This window comes from Tachysurus vachellii, chromosome 19 (genome assembly GCF_030014155.1).
Source record: "Tachysurus vachellii isolate PV-2020 chromosome 19, HZAU_Pvac_v1, whole genome shotgun sequence".
Taxonomy (NCBI): domain Eukaryota; kingdom Metazoa; phylum Chordata; class Actinopteri; order Siluriformes; family Bagridae; genus Tachysurus; species Tachysurus vachellii.
Window position 1 is genome coordinate 9,880,350 of NC_083478.1, and position 26,592 is coordinate 9,906,941.

General features: G+C 39.2%; 1 protein-coding gene across 6 annotated transcripts in view; it reads left to right on the top strand.

Annotated features, from left to right (window-relative positions):
* The first annotated feature begins 1,166 nt into the window (after positions 1-1,166).
* Positions 1,167-26,592, top strand: part of atp2b3b (ATPase plasma membrane Ca2+ transporting 3b) — a 43,704-nt gene continuing 18,278 nt past the window's right edge. For 3 of the 6 annotated variants that reach the window (XM_060895147.1, XM_060895149.1, XM_060895150.1), the window contains exons 1-15: positions 1,167-1,616; positions 10,019-10,684; positions 13,832-14,029; positions 14,410-14,667; positions 14,819-14,944; positions 15,305-15,430; positions 19,927-19,968; positions 20,534-20,698; positions 21,047-21,261; positions 21,452-21,694; positions 21,905-22,146; positions 22,393-22,627; positions 23,449-23,628; positions 24,038-24,125; positions 24,254-24,360. In XM_060895147.1, the coding sequence (XP_060751130.1) occupies positions 10,459-10,684; positions 13,832-14,029; positions 14,410-14,667; positions 14,819-14,944; positions 15,305-15,430; positions 19,927-19,968; positions 20,534-20,698; positions 21,047-21,261; positions 21,452-21,694; positions 21,905-22,146; positions 22,393-22,627; positions 23,449-23,628; positions 24,038-24,125; positions 24,254-24,360 (2,451 nt within the window). In that variant the 5' untranslated portion in view covers positions 1,167-1,616; positions 10,019-10,458. Of the gene's footprint in view, positions 1,617-10,018; positions 10,685-13,831; positions 14,030-14,409; positions 14,668-14,818; positions 14,945-15,304; positions 15,431-19,413; positions 19,468-19,926; positions 19,969-20,533; positions 20,699-21,046; positions 21,262-21,451; positions 21,695-21,904; positions 22,147-22,392; positions 22,628-23,448; positions 23,629-24,037; positions 24,126-24,253; positions 24,361-26,592 lie in introns of all 6 variants that reach the window. The other 3 variants (XM_060895148.1, XM_060895151.1, XM_060895152.1) reach the window with 2 other exon arrangements.

Consider the following 26,592-nt stretch of genomic DNA (forward strand, 5'->3'; position numbering starts at 1 on the left):
TGCTTGGACTGATGAGCCGGGGCTACATTAAGCTCTGTGCCAGAGTTGAAATCTTCCAGCCGAACACATGTCAGGACTGGCATCGCAGTGCAGTCTGTGCAGGAGATGTCTGAGCCGGACATAGTGCCTTTGAGATGGTCGATGTGGGGACAAGGTCACTAAGACAGGGGTGAATACAAATATCAGTGGGTGCAAAGTAGAGCAGTAAGAACATGTAAGGAATAAAAACTGATTCCAGGCTGTAGATGCTATAGTGTTCAGAGATGTTTTAAAATAATGTCAGTAATATTAGAAAAGGAGAACACACTCAAAGTAGAATGGAAATAAGAGTAGGCTATACACAGTTGTGGAGGACAATAGTGACAATAGTCACAAACTGCTAAGCGGATATCTCTGTGCCATGTTTGTGTACATTGTGTACTTAACAGTAGTATTATTGCAAATATTATATCATACATCACTATGTGATTTTAATGCAATATCTCAGTGTTTGTGTATACGTTAACAACATGGTGTTAGGGTGATGTTCTTGTGGAAACTTGTGGTCACTGGCAGCTGATGCAACCACAAATTTCAGAGCTTCAAATCAGCTGTCATAACTATGTATCGTCACATAATTCAGCATTAACTGATTTTAACTACAGAAATATGATCTATTCCATTAATTTATTATTTTATATTGCTTCTTAAATGGTGAAATTTTAATAGTGTAGTGTATACTTATATTGTCCAAAACTATAATTAGACAATATTATAGTTGTGTTGCATTATATCCAGTTGATATATACATTATATAAAAAAATGTATTTGTCAGATACACAGTCTTACACATTAATGCTTTTTCTAGCCTTTGGAAAAATACAATAATTGCATACCACAAGACACAGTTCCATCGCGTCTGATGTTGATACATAAAACGCAACCAATCTATTGCCATGTCTTTGAAATGAGAGAGAAGAGGCGTGATCCTCTCACTGACGTGATCTTACAGTTAGACCACGGTGTGGGCGTGGTTTGAAGGATGACACGGAGGCAGGGTTTAAAGGATGGTGCGTGGGCGGGGCTGAAGAGAGGGAGAGAGAGAGATAGAGAGAGTGAGAGAGAGAGAGAGAAATACAGCGCCCCCTCTCCTTTCCCACCCTCTCCATCCGCGCGCAAAGCAGCAGCCCGCGTGGATGCTGCGTCTGAGCTCCTCAGCGCGCAGCTCAGCGAGGGGGTCTTTCATCCCATCGCATCTAAATCCCAAATATCGCCTCTTTTGATTTACACTTTCAAGAATAACGGCGTATGTTTCTATCATCAGTAAACAAACAAGTTGTGTCTTTTTGGTGCATGGTGTTCGGCACTGCCATCCTAACGCGATGTCTTCATCATTCGTATTTTCCTCTGCGGAACCTGAGCATAACCAGGCAGCGACTGCACTATTTTAGGATCCAAATTGCCATCATCAGTAAAATACCCGACAGAAATCATTTGGCTTAAAGGATCACACGGCAGCAAGCAATAGGTGATTTCTATCGCCTACGATTCCTATATTTTCTTTATTTGTCTGGGGCAGAAATTGGGAATCTCCTTTTGCCCACCAAACCGCGTCGGTGTCCTTGGAGCATGGCCTGGTGAGTCGAAGCGTTTGGCATTTACATAAATGTGTTGAATGGTCGTTATGTATTTCTGACTATTTTATGATTTTAAGCCTATTCGTTTGTCTTTACTTCAACATTTTCCTTTTACAGATCGGTCTATAAAATGGTCACCTTTCCTTGGGATCAACTATAGCTGCCAAGCTCGTAAAACTGCTGCATTGAAGCCCAGCGCGCAAAAATACTGGTCTCTGTCAAATGTGGTGCATCATTATTGATAGGCATTAGTATTCAGCAAAGACAAATTGTGGCCGTTTGTCTTTATAAACAGATATCGTATCCTTACTGGGCTGACTATTACCAGTAAATATTCTTATTAATGGGCTGTAATTGTATTTCTCCTCTGCATGGTTGTGTAATGCCATGTTTACCAGGTAGCGCTTCTTTATAGCTTTGCTGTAGGCACAGCGATGTCCTATCACCTGCGTGTGCACGTCTTTGCTTTTGTATGCTTTTTATGCGGATTAGGGGAATGAGATGGAGGCAGAGCAGGGGGGAGGAGATGCGAGCGGAACCGGTACTCACACACCGGTAACCTTGCGGAGGGGGCACTGCGCCTGTGCTGGACGCTATTGGCGCTCTTGCACACAAGCACAAGCTCAGACACACACACCGCTCTGGTCCGTCACGCCATTCTCTCACATCATGCGGCCCAACATGATTAATGTAATCCACAGCCTTTTTTGCCTGTCACGGACGAAGAGAAACAAGCGGTCTAATCTGTGGCTAGGTGATTTTATTGTAACAAGCGATGAAGCGCTCGCCCTCTGAAGGTGACCAGTAGAGGTCATTTTATTTTCGAAAACCACTGCGACGCACTGAGGAGGTAAAACAGGCGCGTGTCGGTGCGGTGAGGACAGACCGCCGCATTAACTTTAGATTCCCAAAGTGTGCGCTTCGTTGCGCGTTCATTTGCCGGAAAGCGCGAGGACTTTTGTCTTCCCTATCCATCACTGCAAGATGTGTGTGCTTGTGTTTGTATGTGTGCGCATGTGTGTATTGGGTGTGGGGACGATGCGCGGCAGGAGGGGCGGGGTGGAGGGTGAGCCGTTTTGACGACTGCGTACCGAGTCCATACGAGTCCGTTACTTGGCTCTGATTGGTCATTTTTGTATGATCGTCAGGTGTGAGTCCTGTTGCTATTGGTTTGCATCGCTTTAGATGGATTTAGGAGACTATAGGGACATCAGAGGTATCAAGATTATTATTATTATTATTATTATTATTATTATTATTATTATTATCATTATCATTATCATTATTATTATTATTATTATTATTATAAAAGTTAAATAATAGTAATAATAGTAACAGTAATAATAATAATAATAATAATAATAATAATAATAATAATAATAATAATAATAGTATATTTCGTATAGCTTGACTAAATTTCAGATTCAACAATACAGGTAAGGCAGTTTTCACCAAGAAACATGCAACATTGTTGGCATCAATGCATTCAAGTAATGGATCAGATGAACAAGCAATGCCCTGTAGGTTTCTTTAGTTTGTCCCGATGGGAAAACCATTGAAGCCTTCATGTATTATACAGTTCTGAAATGCTTCCCTTTCATAAAAGGTAGAACACCCTTTGGAAAGTTAAAATTGCAAAACCTCCAAAGAAGCCATAAGGAACCTTTTTGGTGCATTTGTGAGAACATGAATAAACCATGTGTATGAGCAGATTTGCATACAGATCCCAATATTTAAAGACTGTGATGCTTATTTTAGACCTTCCATTTATTTATGAATCATGATCTTATTTGGATTTTAACTCCATATTTGTCTCTGCCCTATACTGTTTAAAAACGTGTGCCTGTCCCAGTTCACTGTCTAGGTTGCCCTAGTTTGAGTGCTTTTGATGTGGCGATTGATTAAAAAAAGGTTATATATAGCACATGCTATATCTGTATTGTTGAATATCATGCATATAGCACATGCTATAACTAAAATTATAGTTATAACATGTGCTATATGCATGACATTCTGTTAAACCTTTTTATTCTGTTTTTAATACCCAAAAACACATATATTCAAACATTAATACCCTGCACCAGATCTTAAATCATGTTTTATTGAGTCCCTTGAACTGAGTGTTGCAGCAGTGTTGGGTGTGTCTTTCTATCAATTACATTAAATTACATCAAAATATCACTTAATTTGGAGCTTCCATTTCTAGCCTTACTCACAATAGTCAAAGGACCAGAAGTACTGAGGCATAATCCACATGCTTTAGTCTTGTGTGGTCCTAGCTCAAGTTTTTCCTTTGACTTTTTTAAGATGAGAAGCTTATGTTACTCCCCATGGACTCATACGCCAATGCAGTCCACGGGTTCACTGCTGGGACAGCAGTGGTTTGTTTAAAGGGATAAATACCACTGCAGTGAGAGTGGCTGGAAGAAAGTGGATTGTAGATCATAAGTAGAGTATAATTGAAGATGGAAAGAGAGGGATAAGGATATGAGATGGGCTAATAGAGTGGCCAATGGGAGGAACAGGGATACGGAAGAAGAGCATAGGTTGAGTGCACTTACACTTGGTGTAATAATAAGTTAGATAGATGTCTAATGTCTTCTAGACAGCACTTTGATTAATGCACAGCAAAAGGGAAGAAATAAATATTCCTTGAAATATTTAGGTGTATTTAAAAAATTATTAAAAACAACTGATCGTCTATAACGTTCTTTTTAAAATTCCAAATGAAAAGACTTAAAAGATTACATTTTTGAATGAAATTGAATATTACTGAGCCTGTAATATTATATTGTCACAGACAGAACTAATATTAGACAGACTTCTAGACTGTTACATAAACCACAGTATAAAAATGACATTAAAAACCTAAGCAAATTATTTAGGTTTAAGATTAAGGTTTGTAAGTAAATTTCTTTCTTTCTTTCTTTCTTTCTTTCTTTCTTTCTTTCTTTCTTTCTTTCTTTCTTTCTTTCTTTCTTTTGCTTATTTGTTTGCTTGATTTTTTTACATTTTTATACCCACATATATGACCAGACATTTATGGACACCTGGCCATCACAACTATATCTGGACCTGTTTGAAAATGTTGCCACAAAATACACATATAATTGTGTATGTATATATATATATATATATATATATATATATATATATATATATATATATATATATATATATATATATATATATATAAATTTGTAACTTTTATGCTGTAGCATTACAATTTACACAACCTGTTCCAGCATGGCGATGCCCCTGTGCACAAAGTAAGGTACATGCAGACATGCTTTGCCAAGTAGATGTAGTGGCCTGCACAGAGCCCTGACCTCAATCACAGTGAACACCTTTGGAATGAACTGGAATGTTGATCTAGACCTCACCAGACCTCCTCACCCAACATCAGTGTCTGACCTCACTAATGCTCTTGTGGCTGAATTAGCAAATCCCCACAGCAATACTCCAAAATGTAGTGAAAAGCCTTCCCACAAGAGTGCGGTCTATTTTAACAGTAAAGAGAGACAAAATCTACAGTGGGATGTTCAAAAAGCATATCATCACCATGGTGTGATTGTCAGTTGTTCACAAACATTTAACCATATTATGTATATATTTAGGCTTTCTATATACAGAGTATACTATAATAGTGTTGTAGAACATGTAATGCTCCAATAAAATGGCATTTGAGATCATTTTTGTACATCAAACATTTAGTCAAGTAATTCAGTGAACATTACCTTTCACAGATGGGTAACATGGTATTTTAAACATTTCAGTATGTGTTTATTCACCTTATTCAATCAGTAATATAAATTCTAAATAATGAAAATATTTAGTTGATTTCAAGTGTTAATTAGGGGTTTAAAAAACAATTGAAAAACAAACAAAATTAAATATCATACATTATCATAACAAGCTCTTTATTGCTTTTAGCGTGTCTTCCAACTCTCATCTTGCTGCAAGTTCCTTTGCAAATGTCTCTTCTGTGTCCTGCTCAGTAATATCCACTGAACCACCTTCATGTATCTCACTGCATGACAGGCTTTTCATTACTGCCTGCGAGAAACTGCTCTCCTCTTTAAGCCTCTTCTCAGCAGCAGATCAGCAGGCCTCCATGCTGTATGTTGTCTCCCTAAAACAAAGTAAACCAGTAGCTTGTTAAAACTGAGCCATGTTACTTGCATTGAAAATATTAACAACTAGACAAGCTTGTGTTGTCATTTTGTGTCTTCTCTTATATTTGCCTGTTCTGCAGAAATAAATTCCATGATCTTTAACCACACACATCAAAGCTAGAAAAGAAGGGTCTTGGATTTTTCATTCCTCCCTGCATCATTTCTCTTTGTTCCATTTTTGGAAACAGAACATCGGGAAGCTGCTTGAGAGCAGGAGGATTTTTCATGGTAAAGAAATGCAGACTGACAATGAGTTATAGTCATGAATCTAATTCCATAAGTTCCCTAATGTATTCTTGGATTTCATTTGTGGGAGGAGAAAAAAAGCCCCCTGAAATATTGTTTTGTCCACAGATCTATTTTAAGCTTTTTGTTGGTCTCTTGACTTGACAAAGACATTTAGTGTGTATTTCCGTTTCACATTATGATTATAGTAGTAATTAAATACTAAATTAGGAATCAGTGTAATCTAGCAGGTTCATTTTATGACAGAAACAACTGATCCATTAACCTGCAGTCACAGATCTACAAGTCTGCCATCACTAAAACGTACTGAAATTATTTTTACAGTGAATTAAACCTTTCCTTTTGTCATTTGTCTAACAGGGGCTAAAATATCAAGCAAAAAACATATTTAGACCAAGAATATCACAATTTATACTCAATTCATTCAAGGTTTGCCACAGATTTCCAATTTGTCTAGATATTTAGACTTTGATTGAGCCTTTCAAGCATATTCATGCTTCTCTGACTGTTCACTACTTACCTGGTCAGTGCCTTTGGGAGGAGGGCCTCCTATGGAGAGTCACATTTATGCCATATTCCTTCCATTTTTAAATAATGGATTAATGTTTCTCAATGGGACTTTATTTTTCATTAACATATGCACCATACTGTGAGCACATGACACTTTATTTGCACACTAGTCAGCTCTATTCAACTATTTATGTGACAAATGGTTGCTGGATGCATTATTATCATTATTATTATTATTATTATTAGTAGTAGTAGTAGTAGTAGTAGTAGTAGTAGTAATATTATTATTATTATTATTATTATTAGTAGTAGTAGTATTGTGTCTGTTATGTATGTAGTATAGTATAATTATTGTAACACATTATTATTTTGCAAATTGATTAAGCTGATTTATTTGGTTTACCAGTTTGTTTATTTTTACAAATATAGTAAACACCACAAATATTTATTTAACAGTATGTCTTCTCCGCATGCAATCAAATATAAGTGCCCTTAATTATACTGCTGAACTCTTAATTAGCCTTAATTCATTAAGAGGTCACTAACTACAGACAATTATCAGATAATCTGTCACAGCATGAGTATTATCAAATACGTATGCTGACCGCATGAAACACCCACAACTAAAACACAGTGTCTTCTGTTTAGTGTCAGTTACACACAGTGTTGTTCAATTCTAAGTGAAAATCAAGAAATAAAGCAAAATAAAGGCAAAATAAATGTTCACTGGTTCAGATTGAAACAATCAGATTCTAAATCATTTTTTGCTTACTGTGTCTGTACAATTGTAATCATACAGTGAATAGAATTAAATCCAAAGCTTTGCGTTTACCTTTTGATTTTCAATTGCTAGAATCAGCGAATCAAGCCTTTTTGCAATGCAAGACTGCATAATGCACATGCTTATATCACATAAGTTGTCTTTGGAAATGAGAAAACAGTTACTTGACTATACCAAACATGCAACATACCAAAGTAGCACTAGATAATGTTTTCTGATAGGGCAGGAAAGATGATGAAATATGATACTGTAATAAATATGGGATACAGCTACAAATCCTTGAAAGGTATACACAAAAATATATAGCAGGTAATAAGAATGATTCAGCCAGGAACACTGTGTTACATATAGTCCCATAAATGAATGATTACAAATATAATATCACTCATAAATAAAATATCACACAAGATATGTCATGAGGAATGCACAGTGTTCCCATTCTGTAGAGGATTTTGGTCACACTATGTTTTCTGTGCTCCACCATTTCCACAATATGTTTCATAGCCCCAATTAATCCTAACTAATAATACAATTCATTGCAAACTATTTTTATCAAATTTGATCAATTTGGGGATTAGTTATTGTAGCTTTATTATGCATTTGATAGTAGAAGTTGTACATTAATGGTGATGACAAATACATGAATAACTAGCAGTTATTTCCCATAGAAAATAACAACAGTGACATGAAGAAAGATGTATTACATCTAAACATTGTCTCCTTCAGTGGTTGGTATGTGCATTAGAGCTCTATGAGTGTTCCAGCTCTGTAATTAGAATGAAGTGAGCAGCACACTGACTCATTCTCTAGCACTTCTCTTCCCTTTTTTTGCCACCATTCCTTATGATATTGAATTTTGAGCTCTCAGAGAACCAGTCAGCAGTGTCACTTCCTGCAGATATTTTGCTGTTGTACTGTATATGGAAACAAATAGATATATCGATATACAGTACATGCAGAATATGCCCTAAAATGCTAAATTGTGTCAGCTGTTGGTTTGTTTTATATTTTTTTACATGCATAGGCTTGTTTTTTGGCATTATTACATGATATTTTTGTTTTTTATGTATCTCTCTCTCTCTCTCTCTCTCTCTCTCTCTCTCTCTCTCTCTCTCTCACACACACACACACACACACTCTCTCTCTCTCTCTATCTGGGGCATCCCGCTATTAGCACATTATCAGCAATATATGACCTAATGGGACTCTAGCACACTCCTGGAAAGGTTTTGGAAAACAGATCAATATGAAAACTCAGCATAATCTTTAGCCATCTGCCTCCTGCACACAAAACACAGCTGCAGTGCTGTTTAACTGTGGCCCACTGATGGGAAATAGAGCTGCTCTCGTAGACTCTGGATTGAATGGCATTCTCTAGTTGACTATTACCCCAAACAGGCACACACACATACTCATACACAAAAAAAAATATCAAGCATTGAGGTGTAACTTCTCATCCATATTCATGCGATTTCCACATCTGCTGATGATCTATAGTCAGCACTGCACCACTCTTAACCTTCCCGCTGTCCACAGTTGAGACACTGCAGAGGAGTGGAGAGGAGAATGAAAGGCATTTGAGGATAGACAAGGGAGAATCGAACAGAGAGGAGAGTAAGGAGAAAAGACTGATAGAAGAGATGAAATAAGATGAGATGAGATGAGATGAGATGAGATGAGGGGAGATGAGAGGGTTTTTTCGGGCTGCTGAGGTTGACAGGGTTAGTGAGTCAGCATGATGCAGTGATGACTCCTGCACACTCCCAGCTCTGTCAACCTACACGGACAGAGCTCACACATGCACTCACACTCCTTTGAACGAAGTGAGACTGATGAGATATGTCATATATGAGTGGGCAATAGAATATCAGCAGCAAGTGAGAGCAAATGCTGTGATGACATGTGCATGCTTACATGTGTTTGTGTTTATAAGAGGGAGAGAGGGGGAGAGAGAGAGAGAGAGAGAGAGAGAGAGAGAGAGAGAAAGAGAGAGAGAAAAGGAAAGGAAATTACTGTGTGACTTTGAGTGTGTGTGCATGTGTGTGTGTGTGTGTGTGTGTGTGTGTGTGTGTGTGTGTGTGTGTGTGTGTGTAGAGGCCAAAAGCTCAGAGGCATCTGTAGGTTTCCACGGCAACTGTGGGAGGACAATGCAGCTGTCTCACTCTCTTGATATAGACTGTATGAATTATCTGCATCACTGACTGTGTGAATTTACATAGTCTATGACTATATGTCCAAATATTTTAGTCTTGTTTTGAACTTGCCAACTGCGGAGCACATTTCTCGGTGGATGAGCTCACAGGAGGGGACCAGAGATATGAATAAAGAACACAGAAAGAAAGAAAAAATAGGGGATACTCTAAATAGGTCAAATGCAATAAGAAACTGATTGACCCTATAATTAACATAATTAGGTTCATTGTCTTGTTATGTGAGGTGACATCATTATATCGCTTAAATTAAAATGAGTCAGACCCTTGGCTGTACTGAGGTCAGAGTGACCAACGTTTTTTCAATTAACTCAGAACTAGCCAGTGTTCCTCAAAAACACTGGGCATGAAACAAGAATAATGGTTCCACCATCAGACTTCTTTAAGTATCCTTTTATATCATGAATCTTGTTACTCATACTAAAACTTTGGAAACTCTAATGTATTTTGCGTTCTTTTTTCTTTTTTCTTTCTCTGTAGACAAATATCTCTACTTCACCACACTGCATCTTCTGAAATCTGACCCCTCTACACACCACGGCACTGTCTTCTCATCATTCACCTCTGTTCCTACTTTGTCTCCATGGATCGGGAACGCCGTGATCCCTCGTTCTGTTGACCCTCTGGTGGAGGGGGTAGAGTGGAGCGGGCAGGTTTTAGTTTTTATTTGCATTCAAAAAGTGTTTTCCCCTCACTGTACCTGTTTCCTCTTTCAATGGAGAGTTAGATGGCAAGTCACTAATTTGGGAGGGAGAGGGGAGGGGACAAAATATCAAGCCACACCAAAAGCAAACCACATTTTGAACATAAACTTCATAATTTAACCTCTCTCCATCCCGAGCTACTGAGACAGAGTCTCAGTGAGTTCAGTAGATCTGGACAGGAAGATACAAGTGGCGTCATAAGCTGAAGAGTTGGCAATGTCAACGACAGCTACCATAGGCGACATGGCGAACAGTGGGGTGGAGTTCTATCCAAAGCGGGGTGGAGGAATGGAGGCTAACCACTCAGACAATTTTGGGGTAACTTTGGAGGAGCTCCGGTCTCTGATGGAGCTGAGAGGAGCAGAAGCCCTGCAGAAGATTCAGGAAACCTACGGAGACACTGAGGGCCTCTGCCACAGACTCAAGTCTTCCACCACAGATGGTAAGACTAATATTCTGCCTCTCTTGTTCTTTTTCCTCACATTCTCTCTCACTCCACTCACTCACTCACTCACTCCTTCTCACTGTCTATTTTTAATAATTTTCTTGTCTTCTAAAGCACAGCCATAAATAATTGTATCTCTCATTGATTAGCCAACATTTTCATTATTTTACTGTCTTTATCTTTCACCTGCATACTAATACAGCGCATTACAAAAACTGAGGTTCTTCCTGTCTTAGCATCTTTCCCTCTGTCACTTACATTGTTTTGCCCATCCATTATATACAGTAGTGCACCTGGAATAGTTGTTCCCTAATAGTGTAGTTAATTTAGTTTTGAGTCAGTGAAATATAGATAGCTGTTTGTAGGTGAGAACTATCTATTTATCTCGATCTATCTATCTATCTAGTCATCTATCTACTGTATCCATCCATCCATCCTTCTTGCCATTTTACTCCACTCTCTCTCTCTCTCTCTCTCTCTCTCTCTCTCTCTCTCTCTCTCTCTCTCTCTCTCTCATGCTCTCTCCCACTCCTCCCCCTCACGGCCCCCCTCATCCCCATCTTGCCACTCATCCACCATTTCTCACTGTTTCTCTCAGCCAGCTTCCCACTCTGGGTGCGTGCGTTTGTGTCAGGTTGCTAAGATACGTCGCTGTTGGTGGCAAGGTGGGTGTAGGGAGAGGAGGTTATTGGGTAAACAGTTCATAGAGGATAGTCGCTGTGAAAGTTAGAGGCTCTGTAATTTTATGTCCATCAGTATGGGTAGAGATCTTTTAATATTAGTATATATAATTAAGATATTTTTTTTTACATTTCTTATTCATAGGCCCTTTATATGTCTGGTATATGATGGCCACCTCTTTCTGTTTTCTTGTTTGTTTCATGGGTCAGACTCATTACTGCTAAATGCATTAGGCTTGAAAACAATGGATAAGTTAGCAGATGTGTTTGGGTTTGTTCTGCTGCAGTGGCTTTATGTATGAAACATACATACATTTTGCATTCTGGTGATTCAAAAAGATATTAAATGCTCTGTAACTTTTCTTTTTCACATCCATTAACTTTATTATAAAACATTAAAGATTCCAGACCTTGCAGAAGTGACAAGTCTATTTTAAGTGGATGTCACTGTTCCCATCAGCTTGCATGTCTCATTTAGTGCCAAAGGAAAGAAAATATGAAAAAAAAGTGGAAAAGTGATTGTAAGTAGTATCGTCATTGTGATGATGAGTCTCTAAAAGCTGAGGTACATTAGTGCCTCCCTCTTCCTGGGCAACACATTACAGCACTGCAGAATAAGGCCATTGCATTTCTAAAGTCCAGACAGTGTGTACCTCTGTTGGCTCCTGTAACATTATACCAATACTGCTGGCCTAACAGCAGCACTGGATGAAACCTATCCCAACTAGCCAGGTTGGGTTGGGTTGGAGCAAGGGAGAAAGAGAAGGAGGGAGGGAAGGAGAGAGCAGGAAAGCTAGTACAGCTTGCCGCATTGTCAAGGACATACCAAGGGGAGATGGAGGGGGTGAATGAGGGAGTGAAAATAAGAGAGGGGGAGAGAGAGAGAGAGAGAGAGAGAGAGAGAGAGAGAGAGAGAGAGGAAAGTTGTGTGAAAAGATTTATCTAAAGGATTGGGTGTAGTCATGATAACTCAGCAGTTTTAAACCCCTCTATAAGGTAATACAGGCTTCGCTCCTGTTATCATCTCTTACCATTTTTAATTCTCCTCTAACTCATTCAAACACACACACACTTGTATTGGGTGTATGATATTATCATGCTTGCTGTAGTGGGAGTGAGAGGGTTCAGCATGCAGTGTGGGTATGATGTGTGAGAGCAAGTCACACACCAGTTCTCCTGTGTGTGTGTGTGTGTGTGTGTGTGTGTGTGTGTGTGTGTGTGTGTGTGTGTGTGTGTGGCACAGGCATAGCAGAGTAAACTCAGTCATTTGCCATCAGGCCATACTTCTTACTTAACCTCTTAATGTTTGGCTGACTGTCATTATGTTAATGTCACATTCATGTATACAAAAATTTATGCCAGTAGTGTTCCATTGAGCTAACTAATAATACTGGTGCTTGAGCTGGGTCATGCTCCTGATAACCATAGCAGCTCAGAAGCTTTGCAGTGTGTTCTAGACAGAGTCTGCAGTGGAGCTGCCATCAGAGCAGACCAATCAGAAATCTATTCTTATGCCTCTTTGATGCAATGACATCATCTGTAGCTAAGCGAAAAGGTGCCCAAAGACAGGAAGTTTAAGAGCAAGTGTGAGGTTTGCTTGATGCCTTCATTGCCATGGAAACTGCACACATTCATGAAAAATGAAGAAAGAAAGAAAGAAAGAAAGAAAGAAAGAAAGAAAGAAAGAAAGAAAGAAAGAAAGAATGCGGGAGCCTAAGACACGGTTGAGAGAGTGACAGTGGGCACACTAAATGCAAGATTAGTGATGATGTGCAATTTAATACTTGCTGTTGATAGGTATTCAGTTCATCCCTCTGTTCATTTCAGTGACTTCATGGTCTTTAGGCTTTCATTGCCAATGCGTGGGAAATAAACAATGAATAATTTAAATCTGAAATGTATTACATGCTGTGAAGGCTTCTTATACTGCAAGTGTGGAACAATCCACAGCAAAAGGCTTTATTCAATCATAATCTTTCACTCATAATCATTCATTAAGCATTCGTTTGCTTGAATTGGTCATTTATGTACATTACACTATCAAGATACAAGATACTATTATATGTAATTGTATACATTATTCTTTATTGCCTTTTCCTTCATGCATGGTATAATGGAGACAGTGCAGATAGTGGGGAACTATTACACTAGAGTTATTAAAGTTGTGAAAGGGTAACAGTAAAAGTGTCCAGGAATTTGGGCATTTTATTTCTGGCTTTGGGGCATTTTGCTCACTAACATGTTTGGAGTTTTAAAAAAATCTAAATTAACATAATGTACACTGGCAAATTCAGCTGTAAGATATATAGTCAATTTTCAAGATTTGATTTGGAATGGCTTGATTTTGAAGGTCATCAGTTGAATTTTGAGAACATTTTCTGGGAGTGGCTTATTTTTATTCAAATATTTTTGAAAACAGTTTTAACTCTTTATATGCAACCTTTACTATGTGCTTTGCTCATAGGTTTGTCCAATAATCCGGTGGACTTGGAGAAAAGAGCTCAGACGTTTGGACAAAACTTCATTCCCCCAAAGAAAGCCAAGACCTTTTTGCAGCTGGTGTGGGAGGCACTGCAGGATGTCACCCTCATCATCTTGGAGATAGCAGCCATCATCTCTCTTGGCCTGTCCTTCTACCAGCCCCCAGGGGAGGAGAGTGAGGGTGAGAAGGGGGCCTAAGGAAAAATTGAAAAAATTGAGAAATTCGGCGGATCTCTAAGAACTGAGTCAGAGGAGTGATGTTATTTTAAAAAATTGTGTGTTTTGGGTGGGGGGTGAAATGAGATGGATGAAGGGTTGAGTGTGGGCAAAAAGAAATTGAGAGCTGGATAGAAGGAATATTCGTATATATAATAAAAAAAGGTGTCTGCATATCTTGTACCCTGTATATCCCAGCTAATCTTTTAGAATATGTTGCAATGACCCACTTATATAACATTCTCATTTCAAATTTTAATTATAATGTTAATATTTCGGTCTACTGAAATTGAAATATATACATCTATATAATGCTTCTTTGACATTTAACCTCTTGTCCTGTAGCCTGCGGGAATGTGTCATCTGGTGCAGAGGATGAGGGTGAAGCGGAGGCAGGCTGGATTGAGGGTGCTGCCATCTTACTTTCAGTCATCTGCGTGGTGCTGGTGACAGCCTTCAACGACTGGAGCAAGGAGAAGCAGTTCCGCGGGCTGCAGAGCCGCATTGAGCAGGAGCAGCGCTTCGCTGTGGTGCGCAGCGGGAATGTCATCCAGATCCCTGTGGCTGACATGGTGGTGGGCGACATGGCCCAGGTCAAATATGGTCAGTCCCTACTCTCCGTTGACTCTCTACTCATAGAAAGAGTAAGCTTAATGGGTTTCTGAACCAATATAGCTAATATACACCAGGAAGTTGTGAGAATAGTGTGTGTCTCTTATTGCGTGATAATATTCATCCTGTTATGTGCATTCAGGTGATCTGCTGCCTACTGATGGCATTCTAATTCAGGGCAATGATCTGAAGATTGATGAGAGCTCCCTTACTGGAGAGTCAGATCATGTACGAAAGTCAGTGGACAAAGACCCTATGCTTCTCTCTGGTTAGTGTGTGTGTATTTGTTTTTGATGACAGTATGTGTCAGTGTGAGTGAGATGCTGCAGAGGAATCCAGATGTTACTAATCAAATCAGAATGTCTCTGGTTCCTGCTGTGATCTCTGTTGTGTGGCCTCCCTCTCCTGCCTGTTGCTATTCTTAGGACCTGCCACTGCTAACTCCATTCACATTATTAGGCTTTCCTGGCATGCTGAGGACATTATTCAATAATAGCATAATGATATTTTCCTAAAGAAGATGTATGAAGTTGTTGGTTAGATAATCATTAGCCATGTAGGGCAGACTGATGCAAGACAAGATTTTATTTAACTAGACTTCTTTATTACTCCATTTTTCTTCTCTCAGGCACCCATGTGATGGAAGGATCAGGAAGGATGTTAGTGACAGCAGTTGGAGTAAACTCTCAGTCTGGAATCATTTTCACTCTGCTAGGGGCTGGAGAGGGAGAAGAGGAGAAGAAAGAGAAGAAAGGTAGGTGTGAAGTGAAAGACGCTCACACATTCATACAGTTGTATGCAAAAGTTTAGGAACCCCTGACAATTTCCATGATTTTCATTTATAAAAATTTGGGTGTTTGGCTCAGCAATTTCATTTTCATCTATCGTAAAAACATTTATCAAATAAAAGAAGGACACAGTAATATTTCAGTAGTGAAATGAGGTTTATTGGATTAACAGAAAATGCGCAATATGCATCGAAACGAAATTAGACAGGTGCATAAATTTGGGCACCCCAACAGAAAAATCACATCAATATATAGTAGAGCCTCCTTTAGCAGAAATAACTTCCTATAAGAAGGAAGCTTCCTATAGCCTGTAATGAGTGTCTGGATTCTGGATGAATGTATTTTGGACCATTCCTCCTTACAAAACATCTCCAGTTCAGTTAGGTTTGATGTTTGCTGAGAATGGTAAAGCCCGCTTCAAATCACCCCATAGATGTTCAATGATATTCAGGTCTGGGGACTGGGATGGCCATTCCAGAACATTGTACTTGTTCCTCTGCATAAATGCCTGAGTATATTTGGAGCAGTGTTTTGGTCCATTGTCTTGTTGAAATATCCAGCCCTGGCATAACTTCAGCTTTGTGACTGATTCCTCAACATTATTCTCAAGAATCTGCTGATATTGAGTGGAATCCATGCGACCCTCAATTTTAACCAGATTCCCAGTACCGGCACTGGCCACACAGCCCCACAGCATGATGGAACCTCCACCAAATTTTACTGTGGGTAGCAAGTGTTTGTCTTGGAATGCTGTGTTCTTTTGCTGCCATGCCCCTATTTATGACCAAATAACTCAATCTATGTTTCATCACGCGCGTTTGCATACCTCAAGCGACTCCGTTTGTGGCATGTATGCAGAAAAGACTTCTTTGGCATCACTCTCCCGTACAGCTTCACCTTGTGCAAAGTGTGCTGAATTGTTAAATAATGCACAGTGACACCATCTGCAGCAAGTTGATGTTGTAGGTCTTTGGAGGTGGTCTGTGGCTGTTTTTGACTATTCTCACCATCCTCCGCCTTTGCCTATCCAATATTTTATGTGGCCTGCCATTTCTGGCCTTAAGAAAAGAACTGTGCCTGTGGTCTTCCATTTCCTCACTATGTTCCTCACAGTGGACACTGACAGCTTATATCTCTGCTATAACCTTTTGTAGCCTTCCCCTAAACCATAATGTTGAACGATCTTTGTTTTCAGGTCATTTGAGAGTTGTTTTGAGGCCTCCATGTTGCCACTCTTCAGAGTCAAAGAGAACAACAACTTGCAATTGGCCACCTTAAATACCTTTTCTCATGATTGGATGCACCTTTCTATGAAGTCCAAGGCTTAATGAGCTCACCAAACCAATTCTGTGTTCCACTTAATCAGTGCTAAGTAGTTACAGGTATTCAAATCAGCAAAATGGCAAGGGTGCCCAAATTTATGCACCTGTCTATTTTAATTTTGATGCATATTGCACATTTTCTGTTAATCCAATAAACCTCATTTCACTACTGAAATATTACTGTCTTTCAGTTATTTGATAGATCAAAATGAAATTGCTGATCCAAACACCAAAATAATTGTATATGAAAATATACAAATGAAAATATTTAAATGAAAATCCTGGAAATTGTCAGGGGTTCCTAAACTTTTGCATATGACTGTATACACATAATGAACAAAAGGGAAAAATCAAAACAAAGTGTCTGTATGGAAGTTCTATTTAGGATGTCTTGCTCCACCTGACACACACATGTACAGAGGAAACAGAGAGGAGGTGGGACTGAATTGAAGTGAAGGAGTAAGAAAACTCTTAAAACTGATCCCAGCATCATGAAGGAGTGGAAAATAAATAATATGGTCTCATATAAGAGTCAGATGTTCCTTCGCATCAGAGAAGGAGGAGTAGTGTACACCAGAGATATGTTTTATCAGCAGGCCATGCTAGTAAACAGAAACACAGGGTTTATTAGCTTTAGTATTAAAACTCAAAACCAAAAGAGGTACAGCCTGTTACCATTCATTGTTCTGCTATTTTGGCCAGGTCTTTCTTGAAAAAGAGATTCTATATCTCAATGAGACTAATCTGGTTAAATAAAGCTTAAATAAAATAATGGAAAAAGCTTGATCCAAAGCCTGAAAGCTTAATATACAGTAAATGAAAATCGTCCATAAGCAGTCATCCATAACATTGAAACCACCTGTCTGATATTGTCTCACCTTGAGCCACCAAAACAGCTGTTACCTGTCAACTCCACAAGACCTCTGAAGGTGTGCTGAGAGATCTGGCACAGAGATGTATGCAGCAGATCCTTTACTGTAAGTCCTGTAAGTTGGGAGATCGGACCTTTATGGCTCAAATATGTTTGTCCAGCACATTCCACAATGTTTTGATTGGTGTGAGATCTGGGGACTTATGAGTGAGTTTAAACCAACAGTGTTTGTAGTGTGGCAGGGAGCATTATTCTGCTAAAAGAGGCAACTGCCATTAAGGAAATGCCATTGGCATAAAGGGATGAACTTAGACTGCAACAGTGTTTAGGTAAGTTATATGTGTCAATGTAGTATTCACATCGATGCCAGGTGTCAGGGTTTCCTAGAAGAGCATTATCTGTAGCAGCACACTTCCTCCACCAACCTGGATACTTCCTAATTTTCCCCAGGTACATGATGCACTCAAACCTGGCTTTCCATATGATATAAAAGTAAAAGTGATTCATCAGACAAGGCCACCTTCTTTCATTGCTCCAGGATCTGGTTCTGATGCTAATGTGGCCGTTAGAGTTATTCATATCTTTACACATGCCCATTTATTTTTGTCCCAACACATGTGATTGCCACAATTGTGATGGTTAGACAAGTGGGTCAGAGCATCTCCAAAATGTCTGGTCTTGTGGGGTGTTCTCGTTATTTGGTGGTTAGTTCCTACCAACTGTTCATTTGCTGCGTAATATATTTCCTACTACATGACAGTTGCCATTGTAATGGATAATCAATGTTATCCACATTGATTATTGTTTTAATGTTATGGCTGACCAGTGTTTAATTGAAGCAGTAGAAAGACTGCATAAAAATTGTATTAAAATCAGTGCTGATACTGCATCATTTAATTACAGGCAAATATTGTATAAAACAGAGCACTACTGTTTATTTTCTGTAACAGATTTGCTCAAAACTTGCCAGTGATAAATAATGCAAAGAGTAAGTTTTTCAAGACTGATTTTAAGTTTTCTTATTTCTATTTCATGGCTTTCTTATGAGTTGCTGACAGCAGAAAATATTGCAACACCTTATATTTTAACCAGTTGTTAAGAATTCTGGTTTGCTTTTATCTTTTGGAGAACGCACTGCAATCTTGGCACCCAATATGATTATATTTTAATACTAAATAGTTATGTTTCATAAGGGTTTATACTGTTGCAGTACAGATGTGGCAGTATATCAGTAACTGCAAATCAGTGATAATGTAGATTAGCTGTCAGTGGCATCTGCAAGGAAAATGTGGTTACCACAGTTTGCTAGAAAATTAGACAATTTTATCAATATTCTTAAATGAATAAATATTATTTCTTTAAGTTCCCAAAAATAGACATAAAATAAGGAGTGGGAAGTGATTTAAATTCTAATTCAAGAGTTGTCTTGGTTTTTAGTTGCACAAAATATCTTCAGCTGCGATCCCATTGATTATCTCTCATAGAGATTTCAACATTTGTATCTAGAAATTCTGACAGCTGACTTACATTAATCTGTTCTCAATTTGCATACTTTTACAAAAATGCTCCCTAAAATAATGTTATCCAACCACATCCAAAGATACATTTCCTCACTTCCTGGCATATCATCACATGTCTTAAACTGTTATAAATACATGTTTTTTGTTTCTTACCTCCACCCAATCCCAAAACCTCCCACAATCCTTCCTCCACACCCACATGACCCAAAACCTATCCCCTCACGCACCCCAATCAGAAGAAAGTAGTTACTCACTTACTACAGAAGCCAAAACGAGCAGCATCACCAATGGTATGTACTGTTAAAGACAGAAACTTTATGAGAAATATACCGGCATCAGGTGCATGTACAGTACAAGTTCAACTGTACATATGGGCTTAAGTGAAATTTGGCCCATTCCGCAAAATACAGCAAAAAAGTTACACTGTTTCAGCAAAAATAAATGACGTAGCTATGTAAACTTTTATTTTTATGTATGTGTATATGCATGTGGTGCATGTATATGTGCTTGTTCATCTGTTTCCATAGTTTTGTGCACTCTTGCTTTCTTCCACTCAAAAACATTGTGTGCTCTGTCTCTCATTCTGTCTGTCTGTCACTTTTTATTCCCACTTTCTTCTCTTTCTTCTTTTCTGCTTTTTACCTTTCTATCCTCTATTTTCTATCCACCTCCCTCCAACCTTCTCTCTCTCTCTCTCTCTCTCTCTCTCTCTCTCTCTCTCTCTCTCTCTCTTTCTCTCTCTCTCACAGGCAAGCAGCCAGAGGCCACAGTGGAGACCAATCAAAATAAAGGTACCAGAGAGACAGTAGAGTAGATGAATGAGAGGCACAGAGGGGTTAATTATTTTATTGCAGTGGAAAGTTTTTACCCAGTAGGTCACCTAATGTGCTGCAAAATGGGAATCATTACTATTCATCAGATGTAGTAATGTCATGTATGAGTTATGTAATTACATTAATAACCTGACATCCGGGACTTCCCCAGCCTATTTATTCACCCTTGTACTGTGTTTTTAAGCTCTGTTACATATGTTTTATGTGTAGATTGAAATTCTGAATACACTTTGTTGATAAAAAGTGGTATTTCTATGGGAGTCAAAAGGGATAATATGCTTGTCCTGCAAGAGTAGATCGCTCTGTGTTTCCACTGTGCCATCAGTGACTGTGTCTGCATTCATCTTGCGTTTATCTTGCCATATGTCAATACGTAGTACAAGCCCATAGTAAAGGTCCACACTGCGATGTATTTTGATAAGGTTCATGTTTGTGGTACATATTGCTTGCAGTAGTTCCTAGTTGTGCCAGGACAGATTTGTTGTCTGTTAGTAACAGCACTCAAATTCTGTCCCACCATCAGCCAAGAAGCAGGATGGAGCAGTTGCCATGGAAATGCAACCGCTGAAGAGTGCGGAAGGTGGAGAGGTAGAGGAAAGGGAGAAAAAGAAAGCCAATGTTCCAAAGAAGGAGAAATCCGTTCTACAGGGCAAACTTACCAAACTGGCTGTGCAGATTGGTAAAGCAGGTGAGTGGCCACTTTATAGAGAAATGGGACAAAATAAACTTGTTTGATGATTCCACCTATAATTTACTGAAAGCTCCTCCTTACCGGTGGGGTAAGCAAGTTTCTCATTTTATGCAGTAATTAATGAAATTCTATCTTATATTGATAGCTCCTTGGAGTTGTCAATTCAATATCTGTGCTGACATCTTTGATCTGTGTAATGCCCCAAAAAAATTTATGGACACCACTAACATCTAACATATCAACATAAGGAATCATCTCTACATATCTCTCAATCACAGCAACAGTGGGTCATTACGCCTTTGTTTCTTTGTAACACATTCAAACAGCCTGTTGTTTTCCCTTCAGGTCTGGTTATGTCAGCTATCACAGTGATTATTTTGGTGCTCTACTTCGTGATTGAGACATTTGTGGTAGAAGGGCGGACCTGGCTCCCCGAGTGCACACCAGTCTATGTGCAGTACTTTGTCAAGTTCTTCATCATTGGAGTTACCGTGTTGGTGGTGGCAGTGCCTGAGGGTCTCCCCCTTGCTGTCACAATTTCTCTAGCTTACTCAGTGAAGGTAAGGTACCCCAGAACACCTTGTATGTAAGTGTGCATTTAATTGTGGTTATGCTCTTTTCCCTGTTTTCGAAAATTCATGCAACTCTGAATACAATATTCATATGGAGCTCTTGTGTTAACATTCACAATCCACTATACAACCCAACCAACCTCAAACCTACCTACTGTCCTCTCTCCTTGTTCTTCAGAAAATGATGAAGGACAACAACCTGGTGCGCCATTTGGATGCATGTGAGACAATGGGCAATGCCACTGCCATCTGCTCAGACAAGACTGGCACACTGACTACCAACCGCATGACTGTGGTACAGGCCTATTTAAATGACCAGCACTTCCGCGAGATCCCTGAACCCAGTCAGATCAACTCCAACACCCTGGAGCTGATTGTTAATGCCATTTCTATCAACAGCGCCTATACCTCCAAGATCATGGTAAGAGCATGGCAGAGGATGTGTCTCTGTATAGTTGCAAACATTGAGTAACACACAATTTGACATTTGCTGCTGTAGCTCATTGGCAGCAGGACACTGTAATCAATATACAAATTCAGGACAGTGCCATATCAAAAAAAACATAGAACACAGTTAAACAAAAACCTGTTTGCACCTAAATTTATTTTCTTCCCTCATTCTTTCCTCCAGCCTCCTGATGTAGAAGGTGGCCTGCCTAAGCAGGTGGGGAATAAGACAGAGTGTGGTTTGTTGGGCTTTGTGCTGGACCTGAAGCGAGACTATGCACCCATCCGTGAACAGATCCCAGAGGAGAAGCTCTACAAGGTCTACACCTTTAATTCTGTCCGTAAGTCCATGAGCACTGTGGTGCAGCTTCCAGATGGCAACTTCCGTCTTTACAGCAAAGGAGCCTCTGAAATCCTCCTGAAAAAGTGAGTAATTCTGGATTGTAGCATTGCTTTGATAATATATCAAAATATAAATTTTATATCAGTTACAAAATGTTAAACCTTTTTGCATGGAATTTATTCTGTTACTGGTGTCTGATTTGAATAGTTCTACACCATATTATTTGCCCATATTCAATTAATTATATTTTATATAGTATAGGTGAGTTGTATTGACCTCTTTTTACTGTTAGTTTGCTTACTTGTCTCTTTTTTGTTTTATTCCTTCAGGTGTTCATCCATTGTAGGAGCAGGGGGTGAAGTGCGAAGCTTCAGGCCAAGGGACCGGGATGAGATGGTGAAAAAAGTGATCGAGCCAATGGCGTGTGAAGGCCTGCGCACCATCTGCATTGCCTATCGTGATCTTCCTGGCAAGCCGGAACCGGAGTGGGACAATGAGGCTGATATTGTTACTGACCACACATGCATTGGTGTTGTTGGAATTGAGGATCCTGTGAGGCCTGAGGTATGCTAAAAGCAAAAATATAGCTGAAGTTTTGGAAAAAGTAGTTTTAAACCCTATTTAAATTGGATTAGCTTCTCTGTGATTTTAGTCCTGTCCAAATCCTGAATTGAATGCATGTGTACATGGGTGAAAAGGTTAGGGTTAGGGTTAACCCTAGGCTATATTTAACCAAAAAAAAAAAATGAAAAGTAGACATAGCCCCAGGCGCAATATATCTTGTCTGAGTTGGCAGGTTGGTAAATATTTCATTAATCCTGTAGGATAGGTTTTTCTATAATATAAATAAATTTCAGGAATTGGTCTGTTCCACTGTTTCCAAAAGAAAACAAATCAAAACTAAATCATGTATTGGTCAAATACATACGTATAAAAATAGATAAAAATTGAATGGCCTTTTTGTCAAAAAAAAAAAAAAAATAGCACAAATAGGTATCACAAATATAACCTACAAACCTGTTATGGTCATTTGCTTTACTAATGTTCAAATGCAACTTGCATAAACACAAGCCCAAAAATAAGCAGTTATACTTACAAATAAAACAGTGTGTTTATATTACAATGAGGTGTATGTTGTATTTAATCTGGCAACTATGTGTATATTGTGAAAATACTCTCATGTCTGTGACTTATACAGAAATCTTTTATCTTATGTGAATCAATCATAATTACCATAGTCCAGCCACATTAATAAACAGCCATATGTCCAGAAATCCAAACCCCACCTGAATAGAAATTGTATATAGTGCATTTTACAGTGTCACGATTCTGAGTTGTATGTAATTAGATTAACTTGTGAATTTGTATGTTTTATCCAACTGAAGGTCCCCGAAGCTATCCGAAAATGCCAGAGAGCAGGTATCACTGTGCGCATGGTCACTGGTGACAATATCAACACAGCACGAGCCATCGCCGCCAAATGTGGTATCATTCAGCCAGGTGATGACTTCTTGTGTATAGACGGCAAGGACTTCAATCGACGAATCAGGAATGAGAAAGGAGAGGTGAATCCTTCTTATACATTGAATAAGTAAACTAGAATGCAAAGCCTGGAGAACAGCCAGAGAGTCTCTAATGTTTTTTTGTTTTTTTTTTGGAATTGAATATTTCGGTTATTTATTATTGAGTTCTAGAATTATAATTTACTAATGGGATATCATTGTATTTTATAAATATCTATACTGTAAATTTTATTATGAAGATTGTTTACTTTACAAAGAAGGAAAAATAAAGAAAAGAAAGAGACAGAAACAAGTGAGCGTAAAATTAGAGAACATATATTTTGTAGAAATAGCCAGATACTATCATATACAAAGAATGGTGTTATTGGGTTATACAGTTATTATATGATGAATTTCAATAGCATATCATCCAATGACATTATATGGCATCTGGTGGTTTTGCATATTTCAGATTGAGCAGGAGAGGATTGATAAGGTCTGGCCCAAACTAAGAGTCCTGGCCCGCTCCTCACCTACTGACAAACACACTCTTGTTAAAGGTTAGAAGGCAGCTTCATTCACTCTCAGTAAAAACAGCGAACATTTGTCTCAGTTCCATTAAGCTATACTGAGTTAGTTATACAGAATTTATTCATGTTCAGTGATTAACTTTGCTGATAATCTGCAGGCATCATTGACAGCACTGTGCTGGAGCAGAGGCAGGTGGTGGCAGTAACTGGTGATGGGACCAATGATGGACCGGCTCTTAAGAAAGCTGATGTCGGCTTTGCCATGGTGAGTTCAGCTATTTTACAGTTTTCATCTATCTATCTATATACCCTTCTTTGTATCTAGTCATCTTCTACACTAATGTCTCTATCCTGCACTGCTCTTTTTAAAGAGAGTCCTCTGTGTTTTGTGACTAATTATACCAGAGAAAATCCATGTCTACTATTGTACTTTGTTAATGATCTCCCAGCAGGCGCTACTACAACAAAATGACTTCTCTGCCTTTTTCTTGATTTTTCAGTTGTTGTTTTTTTTTACACACAGACACATAAACTATGTTTGACAATAAGTAATACATATTGTTGTGGTCCTATATGACATCCAACTTGTACATTGTATGCTTCCACAACAGTTGGTTTTGGGGCAACTATTTATACAGATTTTGCACTATTGACTATTATTTATATAATACAAGTATCCTGTTAATAAAAGTAACCTGAAGAACATCTTATGGCATTTAAACAATGTCTTCAATAGAGTGTAGGGTGGCAGCTGTCTTGGGTGTGCAGAGTAGTATCAATGAGTATCATCATTATAGATTACTGTGAGGAACCACACACAAATGTATTTGCAAGCATGGATCAGTGAAGTGAGCATGCAGAGAAACGTTCACATTTGAGAGTGAGCACTTCATTATGCGGGCACTGAGCACTGATGCTATGTTGTAGAGCTGGCAAATTCCACTAATATGAGTAAAAGCATTCTGATGACTGATGTGGTGTCACAGAGTCACCAGGTCCTTCCCTCACTCACCAGCATTCACATTCACCTGAGTACTAATCAGCACCTTCTGTTCCTCATTCTCTAATCAACACACAGTATATAGGCCACTCTCAGTCACTCACTCATTGTCTGGTCTCGTTATGTACTAACAACATTTTCTCTGCAGTCATTCAAGCTCCAGACTCCCGTTTGTCTTCCAGCAATCGGCTACCCTTCCTTCATCCTCGCTTTCGGAGCGACAGGATTCACTCCTATATCTACTTCCTCAAGTTAAGGATTCATTGACTCGGATTCCTGTGATATCCCCTGCGTGTGTGTTTGTGTGTGCTGCTACACTGTGGTGCTTCATACTGTTCTTTCCTGATATATATATGTTCGCGGACTTCAATAAACCTCACTCTGTTTTGCTTACCTTGGTCCGTAGCATGTATATCATTACAGAAGACCAGACCTAATACCGGAAGCAAGATGAACATCCCATCCATCAGATCCCATTCTCAAACTAGTGGATCTTCTTCGCTCATCGGTACAATCCAGCACCACCGCACCTGTCACAGCACCGTCTTCCTCTGCCACCGTAGTCGCATCCCCCATGGCCAACCCGGCGCCTTCTCTGGTTTGGTCGGAGAATTGCACCGGATTTCTGCTTCAATGCTCACTCGTGTTTGAGCAGCAACCTCAACAATACCCCACCGAACGCTCTAAAATTGCTGTCATCATTTCACATCTCCGAGGGAAGGCTCTCCAATGGGCAGATTCGTTGTGGCAACAAAACTCCCCGACGGTACAGTCATCATCAATTATTTCTCTCTCATTTCAAGAACGTTTTTCATATTTCTGGTGCGGATTCCTAGGCACGTGACGAATTGTATCACTTACAACAAGGTAACATGAACGTGACTGACTATGCCCTGAAGTTTCGCACTCTAGCTGCTGTGAGTGGGTGTAATGAAGCGGCGTTGAGGACAGCATATCATAACGGATTGAATCCTTCATTACGGATCCATCTCACCTCTTATGATGATCTAATGTAATTGGAGAAATTCATTCACCTGTCCATCGCCGACTAAGTTGTCTAACGATGGAAAATTCACCACCCGTTTCTCCCAGCCGACAAGAGTTTGCTCCTCCAGAACCTACACCCATGCAGGTGGACTCCACTCGTCTCTCACTGTCAGAGCGCCAGCGGAGAATTAATCAAGGATTGTGTCTTTACTGTGGTGCTTTAGAGCATACTATCACCTCATGCTCCATCCGCCCACCACGACACCCGGTGAGTGTTATCCAGTCTGAGCCATCCCTTTACTCACCATTACAAACTCAAATTTGGATATCTTTTCTCCATCACTCTATCTCTATTTCAGCTCTCCCCGACTCCGGTTCAGCCGGTAACTTTATCTCCACGAGACTATGTAACTCCCTTCAGATTCCCAAGATCAGAGTTCCAAAGGCACTCTAAGCCCATTCCATCACCGTCAAACCATTAAACAGAACCAACATACACCATAGTGCAGG